Genomic DNA, 18,119 nt, shown 5'->3' with positions numbered 1-18,119 from the left:
TCAGCTCTGGGAGAGGTCTTCTGTGCTGATGTGCAAGGTGACAGGCTCGCCAACAGTCCCGTAGCTGAGGGTTCTGGTGGAAACTTCAGTTTTGAAGCTGGACTGCCCGTTGTCGGCGGAGCGCTGGACCTCGGTGCAGAACGAGGGCTTCACAGTGAAGGAGGGGCCGGGAGGCGCCGCGCGGGCGTCGCTCACACGGAAAGAGATGTTGGAAGGGCCTGAAGACTGCACCCCAGCCACCCTAGAGGCTGACAGGAACACGGCCCCGGGGACGTGCTCCTCGTACTGGCTGAAGAACCTCTGCCTGGGCTCGGGCACCACGGGCCTGACCACGCTCAGCAGCACCGGCTTGCCGATGGTGGGCTCGTTGATCTCCGTCTGCAGCACCGAGATCTCGCAGGGCTTCTCTGCCGTGGGCTTCTGATCCTCACACCTGTAGGTCTCGCCTTCCTGAGGGACGTAGTCCTCCAGGTCCTCCAGAGTTAAGAGTTTGCCGTTGTGGGTTAAAATCTTGCGGTCCCGGGTGCTGATGTCGTCGGTGTGTGGCTCCTCTGGCTCGTCCACTATGACGTTGTCCTCTTCGGGAAGGAGGTCCTGTATTACTTCAGGTACCTCCTCTCCAACAGGCCAAGACACATCCACTTCATCGAGCCCTTCCTTCTCCTCTGGACTCACTGGGGAGAACAGAACTTCGTGTTGGTCCTCAGCAGCTGTCCCAAAACTGAAGACCAAAGGCTCGCCCCCGCAGGCGAGCAGAGGGGAGGCAGCGCCTGACCCACAGTCAGCAGATGGTTCCTGAGGGCAGCTCTTTCCTTCAGTCCCATAATCCATAAATGAATCACTTCCTAATTGCTCAGACCCACACGGGGAGTTTCTCTCTTCACTGCTGACTTGAGGTCCTTCCTGCTCAGTGGTATACACCAGAGGCTGGATGTCACCTTCAGAGAGACCCTCGTTCGGCAGAGACTTTGACTGTTCCACCAATTTATTGTTGGAGTTGTTTGTGTTTGGATCATCTTCTGGGGAACGCTTCGGCCTTGAGCTGGGAAAAGTGAACGTTAACACTCCTGACTCATCTTTTTCTTGTTTTACTGGGGAAGAACCTCTTTTCCTTGTGGGCTTTGGTGACTTTTTCACCTTGAATTCAATGATTTCTTCCACTTCGACCCACTTGGGCTTTTTCTCTTCCACTGTGCTTTCCACAACGACGTCCCTCGCTGCTGCCCCTTGCATGTCCTCGTGTTCTGTGACATAGAGCCTGGGAACAGCAGCAGCCTTTGCTGCTGCCTCCTGCTCGTGTCTGTGGACAGGCTGCCTGATCTTGGAGACATAAACCGGCTCCGGAGCCGGCTCCGCCCGCGGGGAGCGGGAAGGAGAATGACCTGAAGGAGAACGTGCAGGAGAAACCCTTCCCCTTTGTCTTGGGCTCTTCACCACCGTGGTTATGGTCTCCTCTCTGGTGGCAGAAAGGGGTGGAGTTGGCGGGGAAGATGAGACTTTTTGGGGAGCCCCACTCCACCAGCCCATGCTGTGGCGCCGCGTGGGGTTAGTTTGGGGTGAGCATTGCAGCTTTTGCGGAAGTGGTCATTTTGGGAGGGACACACACGCAGAGCACACACCCACATGCCAGTCTCCACTTCCTGATCCAGGGAAATCCCCTGATCCAGTGCCCTTTTCCCCAGGGAAAACCCCAGTTCCATGAACCTCGTCCGTTGGGTGCGAGCACACAGCGAGCGCGTCCAGCTGAGAGATGCTCTGCTGGCTGCTGCTGTATTTCATGTGCTTGTGTTGATCACCTACTCTGCTACTTTGGACCCCCCAGAATTTTAAACACTCAAAGACTTTAACCTTTTCCTGAGTATCCTTGGCTAAAATCCTAATTCTGTCCACCTCAATGGCTAAATGCCTTTTATTGCAGTAGGGTCAGTGTCTTCTTAATAGGGTTGGTGTCTTCTTAATAATATTTAATTAATGCAACATATCTTTCTTTTATTATTATTATTATTACGGCCTCTTTTGAGACCAGATATCTGCATTTCCATATGCAGAACAGTTACACTGAAAGGGATTAACCTTAAAATGTGGATGATCAGAAAAAGAAAGTTAGAACATCTCCTGCACAAGTCATCTATGCCAAAATGAATATTTTTTACTCTTCACAATACCATTAGTGTAGACACAGCCTGATCCTACTGCCTCCAATAGACGCAGGAATAGCAAGCCAAATTGGAATAAAAAATTATGATTTCTCAGTAGATTTCTGCTGGCTTTACTTTAGATTTTTTGACTGAAGTTGGGCTGGTGGTAGATGCCTCATTCCTGGAAACATTCAAGGTCAGGCTGGACAGGGCTCTGAGTGGCCTGATCAAGGTGAAATTGTCCCTGCTCACAGCAAGGGGTTGGACTAGATTATCTTTAAAAGTCCCTTCTAACCCAAGGCCTAAACCCAGGCTCCAGTGCTCTTAATTTATATACTTAGCATGCAGTTTTTCCTGCAGGTTTTTCCAGTGGCATTTCTTACCTTTATTTTAGGTAAATACATTTCTGCCAGTATTTTCCTGGCAAGCACAAGGGAGCCAATGCTCCACATCTGCTCCAGTGGAAATCACAGCAAAACTCATTTTGTTTCTGTGCTGAGATTCTGTCCCTACCTCCAAGGAATGGGGTTAAAAACAAAGAATTAACTGAAGGGTCAAACAGCGGCCTGAACTGAAATTAGGGATAGAGACAGCAGCTTTTTAATTCCTCTCCTCCTCCTCACTATCCTCCAGTCACACCCATGTGGAGCTGAAGATCACTCCCTCTGCTTCTCAGACATCTCTACTTTGAGTTTTGCCCTCGAGAATGGAGAACCTGCTTATAGCCATCAGGGTAGACTATTCCTCTTGGCTTTATTGCAGCCTTTCTCATCTTCTGGTCTTATTTTTGAGAACTTGTACCTCCTTCTCCTCTGGAGATCAGGTTTGTTTCCACCTTTAATCTCTCCCTTTGAGGACGTGGTGGAGTCCAGGACTGGATCAGCTACAGGGAGTTTTATTTCTTTGCAGAGCACCCTCTTTTCTGCTCATTTCCACTGCTTTGCTCTTTTCCCTAAGTTTTCTGCAGTTTTTCCATAGATCTTTAAGGTCTGTGCAGAGCCTTCCTACTGGCCACGGTGCCTTTCTGAATTACACAGAATTAAAGAATCATTTTAGATGAAAATGAATCCTTGGGTGCTTGCAGCAGACCATGATCTATTTTGCAAAGTTAAAATGGGTTTTTTGGGGTCTGGGATTTGCATATATGGACATGGTTCAATCCCATCTCTCAATTATCTATTATTTTCTGACAGTAGTTTTAAAGCTGTTTCTGTTCATCCACTTGCTACAGATTAAGAGTTGGCATCTGCCCTTTCAGAATTATTCCCAAACTTTTCCCCATCACTATCCCAATTTCAGTTGAGGTTCACTCTTATTTAAAGTTCATTACCACAAAAGGAGGGGAATTTCTGCCTGAGATTCCACTCCTAAATTTATCAAACTCCTTTGAGGCTGCAGCCCTTGATTTAGGGATCCCTCCTGGAGCTGTCCTGAGGAATAGCCTATGGAACTGAGATCTCAAAAATCTAGAAATCAGCTTAACTGATGATATTTTGTATTAATTAATATTATTATTTGATCCACCAGTATTAATGCTGCTGCTCCAGATACAGGGACAGAGATGTGGTTAAATAAGATTTACTAAATTTTAGGTGTGGACTGGCTCTGAGATTCCCTCCTGCTCACAACTTTCTCACAATATTTCTGAATGTGATATTAAAAAAACCCCTTTCTGTTCAGTTGCCCCAGTCTGAATCCTGGTCCTTGAGGTAATACAGGTAAAAACACTTTATTTTCTGGTTTTTGCAGGGAAAAAGATCTAATGGCTGGAAATTTAACTGAGCTTATCTGCAGCTTCTGGGAGGGGAGACAACTTATAAACCACTGCCTCCAAAAGGGCCAAGTGCATGGGTCTAAAGATATAATCCTCAGAGAAAACAATAAAAAGGATAAAAGGTAAGCAGCTCTTAACCATCCTTCAGTTGCAATTTTATGTCTAACAAAACCAAAATACATCCAGTAAGCCTCTTGTCCAAATCAAGGGCTGATTTTAGAATGGTGCAGCAACTGAGGGGAAGGCATTTCCCCAAAATATCCATTGCATAACTCCTTCCTGCCCTCAGGACGTGGCTGGAGTGGCTTGGAACTGCTCTGAATCCTGTCCCAGGTCAGGGCCTCCCTTCCAGCACATGAAATTATTTTATTGTATATTTCTCTATGGTGCTTAAGAGGATAAATTAAGATTTTAATGGCTGCTTGGCTTCTAGGCTGTGTATGACTGAGAAAATACTGCTTTTTACAGTAACTAATCTTTGGATTTTATAGGCATTCACTATAAACCAGGCTCAAAGCATCTAAAAAGACCAAGTCATGAGGACAAGTATTCATATTGGAAATATAGAGATAGAAGGGGATAAAAACATTCATCTTCCTTCTGCTTCATCATACAAGCTTTTCCTGAAAAGTTTGAAATAAAGCCAGAAGAAATCACTCTAAGCTCTGAGATATTTGTTAAATTGGTAGGTATTTTCAGGTAAACAATTTTCAGTTTGTTTTTTTTTAATGCTGGAAGTCAGATTCCCCCTTCCCAAGCTCTTGTGAAACTCTACCAGCATTAGGGAGAATGTTTTTCCTGTGTAATATCAAAAAATAACTGTCCCAGGCTGTGTCTAACACCAGTGCTGCTATTTTTGGAAAAGAACAAAAGGACTTTTTTTGAGGTGGTCACTTGACATGGCGCAGAATTCTGTGGGATCTGGGAATGGACACACTTGCATGGCCAAAGAGCACAAGCTTGTTATTGGATCATGCAGAGGCAGCAAGGCAAAAAACCCACAAATGTTACCCAAAAAAAAAAAAAAAATCAGCACTTACATGATGATGGTTTTCTTGGGCACTTTAGTCTCTTGTTCAGTGACTACAAAGAGAACAGTATGAACAGCATGGGGTTAAAGAAAGGCAAAAGCTGAAATGATTAAATTATCTTTGCTCAGTTCATCAACATAAACTGGAGTGAAAAATAACCAACTGTACCATCCCATCCATGCTTTCTGTGGTTATTTCCAGCATCATCTTTAGTGTTGCTGACCAGGAATGAGAATCCAGAATGCTCTCTGAACATTTGGCTTAGAAATTAAATATTTTGTGGAGAACGATTTGGCAAAAACTTTTTATTCTACCATTTTTTTGGTAGAAAAGCTAGAAAACAAGGTCCTTATTTAAATTTTCTTTATCCTATAATAAGGTAGTGATGGTGTCAGAAACCTGAAAATGCCTCAACCTGGAAAATCCTGGAGAGCTGAAATTCTTTAAACTGATTTCACTTCCTAGAAAAAAAGAGTTCCCCAAACACTGGATTGTGGCCAAACTTTTGTGGACTAACATCATTATCATCAGTAGAGAAAATCAGCATAAAAAAACCAAACCCCAAAATCCTAGGAAATCCAGGAGAGCCCAGTGTCTGCTCCATCTCTTTTTTTCCTGCTCTAATTTGCAATTTTTCCTGACCCTTCTTCCATAACCAACTGGAAGCTGTTGATGATTATCAAGATCAAAAGTTAAGATTTCATGGTGTTGCAAATATTCCTTAAAACTGACATTTTTAAAAATTAAAAAGATCCTGTTTGAAGAACTAACTGATATTTTCAGCAGGTTTCCCATCTCCTCCACTGGAATAAAATTAATAAACTCTTTGAACAACACTGCTTTGAGCATATCTGAACTGCTGAACCTATTTCAGATCTACAAAATAAAAACCATCAGCAAACCTCACTCTTTATTTAATAAACTAGCAAAATATCTTTAAAAAACCCATAATTTAATCTCCAGCAATTGGTTTTCAGTTTTCCAGCCAGCCTATAATAAATAAGCTCTGGTAATTTTCAGTCAGTGCAATTTAAGTGAACTGCTACTTAAAAATATCTATAAAATCACAAACAGTTCTTGCCCAGGGAATCTGGAGTGTCTGTATTATTTGTTTAATAACTGATGATTAGTGCTAATGTTTTCAATGGTGCCCTCAAACCTGCATTGACTGAAAATTAAAAATACATTTACAATATTAAATGGAATACTTTAACCTAATTTTCCTTCCACTTCACTTCCAAGGGCTCTTCCCTGCCTCAGGTAAAAACACAAATTTGACCATAATGAAAAGGAATTTTGTGCAAATATTGATGGTAATTTCTGACTGAGAGCTCATGATTTTTTTTGCAGAGCCTTGTCTTGTTTATGCCTGTAAAAACTGGAATAATTTCCCAGAGATTCAAAGGAGTTGCTGCAGAACTGGGTGAGTTTATACAAAATCTGTTTGGAGGTTTGAATTTAAACTAACTGGATAAGTAAAGAGCAAAATTATTTTCAAATATTTATCCCTGGACACAATTACAATAAACCCATTTACCTATACTTAATTAATATTTTTTTAATAACTGAAACCTTGTTTTAAATGGTGGAATTATAATAATACAGTGATGGCAGATGAATTGAGTGCTCTAACAATTTACCACACTCAGGTTAGAGATTGTCACTGAATTTTTAAATCACTATTCGGCAAATTTTAAATAACTTTTAGAAATCTTTTTAAATAATATTATGAGATTAATCCATATGCACTGAGTATATGAGTAAAAATACTGAAGTTCTGATGGAAATGTTTTAATTAATTGGATTATATATCTGATAATAGGTGCTTTCTATCATTATTTTATGTATATTTCTACAATTAATTTAATGTATTTAGATGAGAATTAAGTAATATAAATTAAATCGTTCAATAAATTTAATGAAATCTCACAATGTCTGTAAGAAAAAGTCTCTTTAATGGTTGCTCTATGAATGTCTGGTCTTGAAGTCCTCCCAAATGACACCAACTGTGATATTTCTATTTGTAGCAGATGTCAAAGAGATTCAATATTCAATACTGGGATGAGAAAGCTGAAAATGGCATTTAATAAATTGTATATGTGCTGTCCAAGGTGTGAGGGAGGATTTGAGCAATCCTATATTGAAGGATAGAACCACACGAAAGTAGGATGAGAGAATTTGGGTTTCTTTTCTTTCTTTTTGGTTTTCTTTTTTGTTTGTTTGTTTGTTTTTGGTGGGTTTTAAAAATTTTTTTCCTGTTGTTTTTCCCCGAGAGGAAAATATTCTGCATCCATTTTTAGCATTTTTTTAGGATTTATCATTTCAACTTTTCAAGAGCATTTTAGGCAAACAGCTTTGCAAAGCAGGAGCCCCTGATAAGCAGGTTAAAAGCTGTAAGCATTAGGGACAGCCCAGACATCTCTTTGGTTAATAGATTAAAACATTGGCTTACAAGTGATGGAACACTGAGGATAAGTGAGTTCTCCTTGCTATGGATGGATGGATGGATGGATGGATGGATGGATGGATGGATGGATGGATGGATGGATGGATATTTGTGGCCTTTATTACAATTTTTAAGTCTCTTTTCTCCACTGACAGAAGCTTAAACCTATTTTTGCTGCTCAGTTCATGCTGACATGAACCAGAGGAGCACTGCTCTGTTTTCACCTCCTTCTGCTACACTTCGAGGCTAATCTGCAAAACCTGACAAGAACTGCTAAAACTAGTCCTAAAATGAGCAATTACTGCAATTATTGAGGTTGGAAAAGACCCTTAAGATCATTGAATCCAACTGCTAAGCCAGCACTGCCACCTTAAACCCTGTCCCAAATTCCACATCCACATGTCTCTGAAATCCCTACAGGGCTGGTGGCTCAACTCATGCATATAAGAGTTTTTTATGTTATATAAATGGGATCTCTATCAAAAATACCCCTCCAAAACCTAAACAAACAGACAAACATAACCCCCAAATCGAACCAACCAAAAGGCTCCACTCCTGCAGTGACTGATATGGCTGCAAAGGCACCTGGGGCTCTCCTGAATTTGAAACCCTGTGGTCTGGCCAAAATTGAGACTGAACCATGATGATAAGAGAATAAAAATAATGAGGTAAATACCCTAATCATCACCCTAATCAGGGAATATCCCACAGGAGGCAAACTCCTGTGCCCTATTTCTTCAGTAACAGAGATCTGATGCTCCTCTGTGTTTTAAATCTTCCTTGTGAAAACTTCAAAAGTATTTTGGTGATTTTTTAACAAGGTGGCTGCTACAAGGGAACTGAATAACCTGCCCAAGGCTCTACATGAAATCTAAAAGTTGTGAAGGAATTATTGTTACCTGGCTGTAGCTGCTTTGGGAATTTTATTTGTGGCTTTGTTTCTACTCCTGTACCTAACTCCTCCCCTTGTATTCATTCTAGGTCCTGACCTGCCCATCCATATGGAAATGGAGCACCTTTCCAAGGCACTGGGCTTTGCTTTTCTTGACAAATAATCAAGTTAGTGAGCCTGGATGGATAAATCACACCAGAACATGCCAGAGCACATCAGCCCAGGTGTGCCATGTGCAGGTTAAGCAGTGAGGTGCAAAGCAGACACAGTCAACTGGAAGTCAAAGAGAAGGATCTTCTTTCAACTACACTTTTTAAAAGTGTCTCAAATTCTTCCAATATCCACAGAAAGAGGATTTTTTTTTAAAGCAACCCTCCATTGACTTCAGTGCAGCGACCAGGTGTGGCTGAAGGCAGATCTCAGCTCACAAGGGATCCCTTAGTCCAGTGGTTTCCATCCTTTTTGGATTTGGTCCATTCAAGGGACCTACAAACCCCCCTAATGTGAATTTAAACCAAAGAATTTTGGTTTTGATACCCATGGTCTTAGACTGTGGTCCATCACGAGCTGCAGGTCAGGGGCTCATTAACCACTGGACTAATGGTATCCCAAACCATGTGTTTGGTTCAGCAGAATAAACAGTACAGAAAGGCAGGAGGATAAAAACTAAAATAGTTGCCCCTTGGGGTGCCTCATGAGACCCAGACAGTGGTGATTTCACAGGAACAGAGATAAATCAGGTAAACCTCAGACCCAGGGTGCAGTGAGCCAGGAAGCAGACACGGGATCTATTTCTGATGTGATGTTGTCCTCTTGGTGAGGCTACAAGTAATCCCATGTTCACAAATAGGAAGGATTGTGAGGATGGAAAGAGCCTTCATGCGATCCACCTGTCCTCCAGGTCTTTGCCATATGAACCTGATTTTTCCCCAGGCAGATCAAGGCTGGTTACTGATTCTCAAGAAAGCAACGAGTTCCCTCCTCGGTCAAGTGCATTATGCCAAATTCCTCCCTGGTGCCATTCTGCTCACAGCAATCCTCTTGCTCCATGGATGAGCCTATTTTCTCCACTGGCCTGAAGCAGATCTCCCTCTGTTTCACCCTGGAGATGACTCAGGGATCTATTTTCTTCCCTATTACCGAGTTCAAGCAATTGCACACATCACAGAACAAATTTATTTCATGACATTTCTGAAGCTTCCAGGCAAACTCCAATTATATTTCTGTAACCAAGCTCACAATGATTTTTGTTTATGATTACAGAATAACAGCAGATGAGAAATTTGGGCCTGAACATACACATTTGCAAACCCCAGAGCTGAAAATGCTCCTAAAATTTCATACAAACCTTGTTTGCTTTATAATATAACATCTGCCTGAAAGGAACTTCATCAAGACACAACACCCTGACAGAGATTTATTTGTGTTCCTCTACATCCTGCACACAACTTATTTTTCTCTCTTTGGGGCATAGAAAAGACAAAGAATTCAATTACTTGAAGGTTCATTTGGCTAAAAAAATTCTAGTGTTTCTACACTTACACCATCCTCCCTCTAATGCTTTTTGATGGGACTCTGGGAAAGAACTAAAAGGAAAACATGTTTAAAATGAAGTCAAGAAAGCTCATAGATCAGGATGCTAATACTAATGATTTATTGTGGATGAATCCTCTTAATGTAATAGCACAGCATTTGTGTCTGCAGAGGGCTGGCCCAAAGGTCCAGCCAGACCAGGGTCCTGTCTCAAACAGGGCCAAGAGCAGAGGACTGTAGAAAATGACAAAAAAATATGAGTAGAGGATCGTTTATCCCTGAATATTATTCCAGACTCCAGCATTTTCTGCCCAGCAGCCTCATGAGTCAGAATGTTGCCTCTTAATGGAAGTTGATAATGTCAATTATGCCCTTGAGCTGGGTTCAACACACTTGAACTCCTGTTATTATCACAAGACGGTGTGGGAACACCGAAGTTGAGGACAGAAGGTCCTAGAGCTGTTGGTAAAACTCTGGCTTTTGTTGACCATGCCTCCACCAACCACATCTAGGAGAAGCCTGTCCCTATCCCAGTCCTCTCCCTTGCCCTCCAAATCTGTCCCTTACCTATCAAAGCTGGTCCCTTGGCTGTATCAGCTCCTGAGCTGTCCAAGAGAGACAGGACTGGCTGGTTCACACTCAGCCACACCAGGACATTTATAAGATGTGCAAAGAACCAATTCCCTATGCCAGGAAATGCTCCCTAGGGAGATGCAGCCATGGATTTAAACTGGACTGTGATGGGTTTGCAGCAAGCACTGACACACTCCATGTGGAAATCCCTGGGATAGGCAGTAATCCCTGGAACTTTAGGCAGTAATGACTAAAAGTTGTGAAGAAAGATGCATTTTTGGATGGGTGGAAAATCAATTCTTATCACCCTACCAATCCAGGTGAAACTGGCAGGAAAAAAGGAACAGACTCTATGGTTATCGCTGGACAGTCCTAAATAATGGATGAACTAATCGTTGCTCAGGACACACTGCTGTCAGTTCTGCTTTCCCAGTCACTCCCCATGTCCTCCAGTGGTATTTCAGGAACAATCCCAACACATCTCCACCTCTACTCAGTGGCCCCTGTAACATTTCTGCCAGGCTGACACACATTTCCAAGTTTTCCAACAACATACAACATTTCTTTTCGCACTATTGGTGGCGTGACAAACCCTTCATCTGCTCCTCCTTTTCCATATAATGCATCCACATTATATGAAGTTGATTTGCCAGGCTTGGAAATCAACAGATGATGATGGGCACAGAGCTGAGCCGCCCTGAGCCCATGCACATCTCCAGAAGACGTACAGATACATGGACACCAACAACCAACGTGGGTAAGATGGCAAAAAAACCCTGGAATTTTGTTGTTTTTACGGCTGGTGTACGTACAGAGCTGGGCAAGGGTCGTACCTTCAATGGTGATGGCTTGGTCTCCTCTCCTCTCCTGGGTCAGGGCTGCGGCGCTGTGGTGGTAAAGCTCTGCTCCACTCTTGGCAGACCCTAATCTGTTCATCAGCTGGAGAAAATGGTGCAGTGCCAAATGAAACACAGCATGGTTTGGTTTTTTTGTCATGATAAAACCCTGCCTGTGCTACTCTTGGAAATTCAGTGCTGGCAGAAATGGGTGAAGGTGTGAGAAGAGTGCCAGGCTGGATTTTGAAGGGACACTTTGGTGCTCGATGGAGTTCATTTTAACAAAATTTTAACAAAAATTTTAACAAATTTTAACAAAAAATTTAACAATTTCAACAAATTTTTAACAAAAATTATTCACAGAGACAAGTTACAGCACATCTGCAAACTTATTTACTTAATTACTGGATCTTACTCTGCAGCTGGGACTTGCTCCTAGGGTAACTCTGTCCCTACCTACAGGCCCAGATTCCTGCTGCACACACACTTAGGTGGCCATAAAGTGGATTTTTTTTTTTTTGGTTTATCATCCAATAGTTACTGAGTTTTACTCAACCAAGGGAATACTGGACCTTAGGATCTTGGTCAATGGCAAATGCAAGGTAGTTTGGTTTTGCTAAAATTCCAGTAGAATGCTTTAAAGTATGTCAAACTTCCCAAATATTGCTGTCCATTTACCATGGAGCAGCTGATCCATGCTAATTTCCTAAATCAACACCAATTTCTTTTACTGCCAAGCCCTCAGAACTTCTTATGTTTTATTACAATGAATGCATAGATTATGACTAATTTTCATAAAATATCTTACATTTTATCAGCTACTTCTACATATATTTATTAAACAAAACAGGAATTTCAGTGCTTTATCCTTCTATTTAGACTTGATTTCTTTTTTTTTTTGGCTCTGGAGAGTTTCTTAGTCATAATTTAAAGACAGTCCAGAAACAAAATATCACATCAGAATGGTCCCAAATTTTGCAAGAGTTTCCTCTAGAGATCTGGATCTGAGTTTAAGCTCCAGAACAAGCTCCATCAATTCTTACTTGTACCAACAAACTATCAGATCAGAATACTCTGAAGCTTTTGGATATTCACAATCCAGATCTAGCTCTAGGCTATGCATAATATTCTTATGAGCAATTCCTCAGCCATGGGTGTCTGCCAGTAAAATGAATTCTCCTGCCTGTAGCATTTCAGATGACAGATATTTAAATCTCTCTGAACTTACCTCACATTCATAGTGCCCCATGTCTTCATTGGAAGGGTTCTTCACCACGAGGACCGCGATGCCACTCCGTGGTTCACTGAAAGTCTGGTATTTACTGGTGTCCTTCAGCAGCACCCCATCCTTGTACCACCTGAGTGGGAAAACATGGAGTGTAAGCCAGGACAAATTATGCAGCATCAAGAGGTCCCCAAGATCACTGATCCATCCATCCAACAACTCCGGAGTTGATCCTTAGACAAACATTTGGATCCTGGAAGGGAGGGCTGCAGGTGGGCAGATCACACCTGGGTATGAACCTGCACACCTTTATGAGGTTCTTCCCAAGAGATCTCCTCAGTCAGTGCTGGAAAAGGGCTTTAAATGATGACAAGACAGGATTTGCTGAGCTCTTTGTCTGAATACCTGATAAAATCAAGTCAGGTCCAAGGCAGGGAGGATAAACAATGATTAAATGCTTTCCAAGGCTTTAGAATGGACAGAGTCCTCCTCAGGGTCTGTCTGCAGGTATTTCTTTTTAAATTCTAGCTAGAATTAATTGCTGAGAATATCAGGAATGTCTGGATAATGATAATGTCTGGATAATCCCAGCATTGGGATGGGGTTTAGGTGGAAGGCACAGTAAAGAAAGGGTCATAAACTCAAAATTACTTTTCTGACTATGCAAACGAGAAACAAGGATTTTTTTCCCATGTGAGATGTAAGACTGACCTGATCTGAGGCCTGGGTGCTCCTTCCACAGTGCAGGTGAACTGGACATCTTCACCCTCGACAAGATAAGCATTTCTGACCTTGTTCACAAACCGTGGGGGCACTGCAAAAACCAAGGGTAAATGTGACTGCTAGCTGGAAATATGAACAGAGAGGAAGGGCATGTCCCTGGCCAGGAAATTCTCACTGGGTATAAACGATACTAAAGACCAAATTTTTTGACCTAAAAACAGTTGCCTGCATCTGTACATAATTTTTTAAATATATATTATCCAGTATATGTTGTATAGAGCCTCTGGAATGCCTGAATATTTGTAACATAGAAACATAGAATCATTTAGTTTGGAAAAGACCTCTGGGGTCATGGAGTCCAACCATTAACACTGCTAAGGCCAACAGTCAACCACATCCCCAGGTGCTAAATCTAAATGTTTTCTGAGCTCTTCCAGGGATGGTGACTCCACTAGTTCCTTGAGAAGTTTGTTCTGGTGGCTGACAACACTTTTGGTGAGGAAATTTTCCCTAATCTCCAATCTAAACCTCCTCTGGCACAGCTTGAGGCCGTTCCGTCTCCTCCTGTCCCTGTTCCCTGGGATAAGATCCCAAATCCCCCGGCTGTCCCCTCCTGTCAGGAGTTGTGTAGAGCCAAAAGGTGCCCCCTGAACCTCCTTTGCTCCAGGCTGAGCCCCTTCCCAGCTCCCTTCTTGTCCTCCAGCCCTTTTCCCAGCTCTGTTCCCTCCCCTGGGCACGCTCCAGCCCCTCAATGCCTTTCTGGCCATGGCAATCTCCAAAGTGACCCCAAGCCAGCACAGGGGACAGCCACTGCCCTGCTCCTGCTGGTCACACCACGGCCGGTACAGGTTTAAGGTATTTCATAGCAGACCCCTTTAAAATACTGCAGCTGGGCAGGACTTTACCTTGAACAAGGATCTTTCCCAAGGTGCTGGCATTCCCAGCAGGACTGGAAGCAAAGCACATGTACTGTCCTGTGTCAGCCCCGGTCAGGTTGTCCAAGATCAGCGTGCAGGAGCCATCAGGATCTTCTATGATAATGTGGTGGGGATCTACCTCCACGGGCTTCCCATCTGAAAGGGAAATTATTTCTTTTAAAATAGCTTACTAAGAGATTCCTCCTTAGGAATTTCATCCAGCTTTTCGTCCTGAGAGGGCTGAGAGCTGTATTATTGCAGCTGGTGTTGGTAGTTGAGGAATCAGCTCTTCCTCTTCATCCAGCTCTCTATAAAACATCATCCAGGGCAAAGTAGTGTTGAAGGACCTCATACATCACCACTCCTCATTTAAAAGTGAAATTATCCCAGAGTACATTGTGTGCAGTAATTATTCTGTTTTTCCAGCCAAAGGAGCGCACCCAAAATGCCCAAAACCACGATCTTTAGACTTGAGAACCTCTAGAGGATCAGCTCTTGGAAAATCCTGATACCTTAGATTTTTAAGTTTTTCTATTCTGTGTTGGTGTGCAGCTTTTAGCTTTATATAAAGTGTTACAAAGATCTTTTCACAGGGTGGTAAAAGACCAAAAAAGACCAAGCAACCCTATTCTAGCTGGAGACTCAAGGACAATCCCTTTAAACTTCAGGCCCAAAGCATGAACAATGAGAAAAGAGGAGGGTGGGCAAGCAAGCAGGGAGGATGAAACTTCATAATTTAAAGCCATTAATTGGACAGTTAACTCCTAGATGGAAATAGACTAAAACTTATAAAAATGTGAGATCTCATGACCAAGCCCTCTTTTGCTATATCTTGGAGCCATCCAGGTACTGCCAAGGTGTGGCCTTTGAAGGCTCCTCAATAAATATCCACTTTATTCCTCTTAACTCTTGTCTAGCCTCTGTTCCAGCTTCTTAAGGCATCAACCCACTGCCCAGTTATGGACAGGGAGCACATTTGGAGGGTGCATTTCCTGCCCTGCGGCTCATACCTTTGTACCAGCTGATGGATGGCTTGGGAGCTCCTGTCACCTTGCAGGCCAGCTTGACTGTCTCTCCCAGCTCAGCTGTGCAGTCCGCCAGCTCTTCCTCAAAGTCTGGAGGGACTGAAATATCAGAAGAAGCGTGTTAGTGTGGAGGAAGGGGCTCTGTCCATGGCATGGCTGCTGCTAAGCGAAATAAGAACAATTTTTGCAAATCTGTGAGGTTCAGAATGGAAAAAGTGAACAAGAAATTTTAGCAGCTCAAGACTTAATAGGTGACGTGGTCTCCTTGCTTGTCTGAGACTAAATTCAGTCTGTAACACGTCTGTTGTTGGCTATAAAGTTAGACCATATGAAAAAAAAGGGAATTTGTTGCTGATCTGGTATTATTTTAGACCATGATTTTAATAAGCACATCCCTTATTCAGACACCACACATCTGTCACCATTAAGGCAATTCCTCAAATCAAGTGCAGCCTGGGTATCCAAACCAGCATTATGCTGGTGTCCTTACAATAAAATCTATGCTTTCATTGAATCATAGAATTATAGAGTGGTTTGGGTTGGAAGAGACATTAAAGATCATTGCATTCCCACCCCTACCATGGGCAGGGACAACTTCCACTGTCCCAGGCTGCTCCAAGCCCCATCCAGCCTGGCCTTGGACACTTCCAGGGATGGGGAAGCCACAACTTTGGGCAACCTTTTCCTTTATTAAGTGACTTTTCTTTTAACCCATTGCCACCATATGAAACCATACAAAATTATTCTGGTAGTCTTCCTCACTAAAACACTTTACTAAAAGCACAAAATGAAGTACCCAGACTTGTTTTCAGTGTATATTGACTAAATCCAATGCTGTTCTGGAATTTTAAGATGCTAAATATCCTCATGCTATAGTGGACACCATTTGTAGCTGATGCTTGGAAAATAAAAGGATCTTATATCCCTACTGATAGATTTTGTGGACTGAAAATTGGTGGAATCTTAAATGACACTGAGACTGATGAAACATTAATGACCAGACAAAATTCCAAAGCAAACACAGGTAAAAAGATAGTGCAACATAAGCCAGGAGTCAAGTAAAGAGTCTGGAACCCAGTGAAGGCACGGAGTCTTTTGTACTGGGGTGTGTAGAACTCTGGATCAGGGTACAACCCCAACTCTACCTCCCTTTCCTTCAGGAGAGGTGTTTCAACCCTCAGGTTTTCTTCTAGGCCTCTTCTGGACTCACTGCAGCAGCTCCATGTCCATTTTATTTTGGAGACTCCACAGATGGACAGAGCACTGCAGGTGGGATCCCTCGAGAGCAGAGCAGAGGGGCAGAATCCCCTCCCTGGACCTGCTCCTACATTTAATGATCATAAACAGCTTCTCTCCCTCTTTTATAATTACCTGAATCTGTTCCCTCAGGTTTCGGCTTTTATATTTTCAGATTCTGTGCTGCTTTAGTGTGTGGGTCTGAGCTCCACATCAGGGCATGGTGAGCTCTGTGCAAAGAACAGGCAGACACAACAATTCCTGCTCCAGCTGGGCACCAAGGACAAATGATCCAAATCTCAGCCCCAGAGCACAAACACCGTGGGCTGGAGAGAGAAAAACAAGCAGGGTGGGACTGCCTGGGCTAAAGCTGGAATGGGACAATGAACTGCAAGGTGCAAATGGAGCAGAACTGATCCCAGGGAGAGACCCCGGGAGCGCTCGTGCATTTTGGGGCCATTTTGGTTCATCTTGAGTGCAGCCCTGGCTGGGCTCTTGTGATGCCCAAGGGGGACCCATGGAAGGCTTTTAATAAATCCCTGCTTTATTCTTTAACTCTGTCTAGTTTCTAGTCTAGAACTCTGTTCTAGGTCAGCCTGCACGAGGTACCAAACCAAGGAGACCATCCAAGAAGAAAACCCATGAGGTTTGGGTTGTCTGGTGAACCAAGGAGACCATCCAAGAAGAAAACCCGTGAGGTTTGGGTTGTCTGGTGCCACACTTACTCCAGATGGGCTCGCTGATCCTCTGTTGGATGCCCAAGATCTCCTTCACCCAGGAGTTCTTGATGTTCACGGTCCGTGCCTGCAGCAGGTACTTGCGCACCAAATCCTCCCGCTCGTGCCAGATCTCAAAGGCCCGGTCATCCCCTTCCACCAGGTCGTTCACATCTATGTTGTTCAGCTGAGTGACAGAAGGGGCAAGAAAATCACCACAAATCCTGTGTTTTTTAACAATTCCTAACAGCTAAAAGGGGTAATTTGCGTTTTCTTCAAGGATTTTTCGGATCGTGTGAGCAAGGCAACGTGGCTTTGGATGAAGAGCAATCAGAGCTACCTTGAGAGTTATTTTCCCTGGTATATTTGACTTTCTGGCTACCAAAGTGACATTTTCCTGGTGTTAGTTTTTCAGGAAAACAATGTCCAGCATCCTGAGGGTGGAACACATTGTCCCTGAAGGACTGGGTCCAGGCAGCACGGAAAAAAACAGAGAATAGGCAGTCTCTGGACAAAGCATGGAAATGGTTCAATTTTATTTTTCTTGGAAAATCTGCCTGTGAATATTGATCAGGACTTTCAGAAAGTCCTGGCTGGGCTTGGTCAAGAAGTCCATGGTTTTTTTGGTTGGTTGGCTGGTTTTTATTGGAGTTGAGCATCTCTTCCCTTGTGAAAACTCTTTCCTCAATTTCTGTCAGTTTTAACTCTCAATGTCTGAAGATAAGTGGGTCAAATGCTCTGAATTTTTCCATTTCTGAACAAGAACTGGTGTCTGGAAAGGACATAACCAGCAGAGAAAACCCAATGGAATTTAGCAAATAAGATTCCTTCTAATTTACTCCCAGTGTTACGGATTGCCAAAACCAGATATTTACAAATGCAAGAAAATATTGTAGGCAGCAAAATCCACATCAATATAATATATTTATGCTGTAATTAAATGAGGTAACAGAAATTAATGAATGTTTGTACTTGTAATGTCCTTGCTGCATGGTAAAAGTCCACCCTGATGGTTTTTGACATGTTTAAAATAGATATTTTGGGATAAATGTAG

General features: G+C 42.9%; 1 protein-coding gene across 1 annotated transcript in view; it reads right to left on the bottom strand.

Moving 5' to 3' along the window:
* Nucleotides 1-18,119, bottom strand: part of OBSCN (obscurin, cytoskeletal calmodulin and titin-interacting RhoGEF) — a 150,824-nt gene continuing 132,705 nt past the window's right edge. The window contains exons 85-92 of the mRNA XM_058024149.1: nucleotides 17,075-17,252; nucleotides 15,099-15,212; nucleotides 14,077-14,244; nucleotides 13,160-13,262; nucleotides 12,452-12,581; nucleotides 11,221-11,326; nucleotides 4,953-4,995; nucleotides 1-1,456 (exon numbers count right to left, since the gene is read on the bottom strand). Of these exons, the coding sequence (XP_057880132.1) occupies nucleotides 1-1,456; nucleotides 4,953-4,995; nucleotides 11,221-11,326; nucleotides 12,452-12,581; nucleotides 13,160-13,262; nucleotides 14,077-14,244; nucleotides 15,099-15,212; nucleotides 17,075-17,252 (2,298 nt within the window). The remainder of the gene's footprint in view (nucleotides 1,457-4,952; nucleotides 4,996-11,220; nucleotides 11,327-12,451; nucleotides 12,582-13,159; nucleotides 13,263-14,076; nucleotides 14,245-15,098; nucleotides 15,213-17,074; nucleotides 17,253-18,119) is intronic.

The sequence above is a fragment of the Melospiza georgiana genome, chromosome 1, assembly GCF_028018845.1.
Source record: "Melospiza georgiana isolate bMelGeo1 chromosome 1, bMelGeo1.pri, whole genome shotgun sequence".
NCBI classification, from domain to species: Eukaryota; Metazoa; Chordata; class Aves; order Passeriformes; family Passerellidae; genus Melospiza; species Melospiza georgiana.
This window is presented reverse-complemented; position numbering and strand designations above follow the sequence as displayed.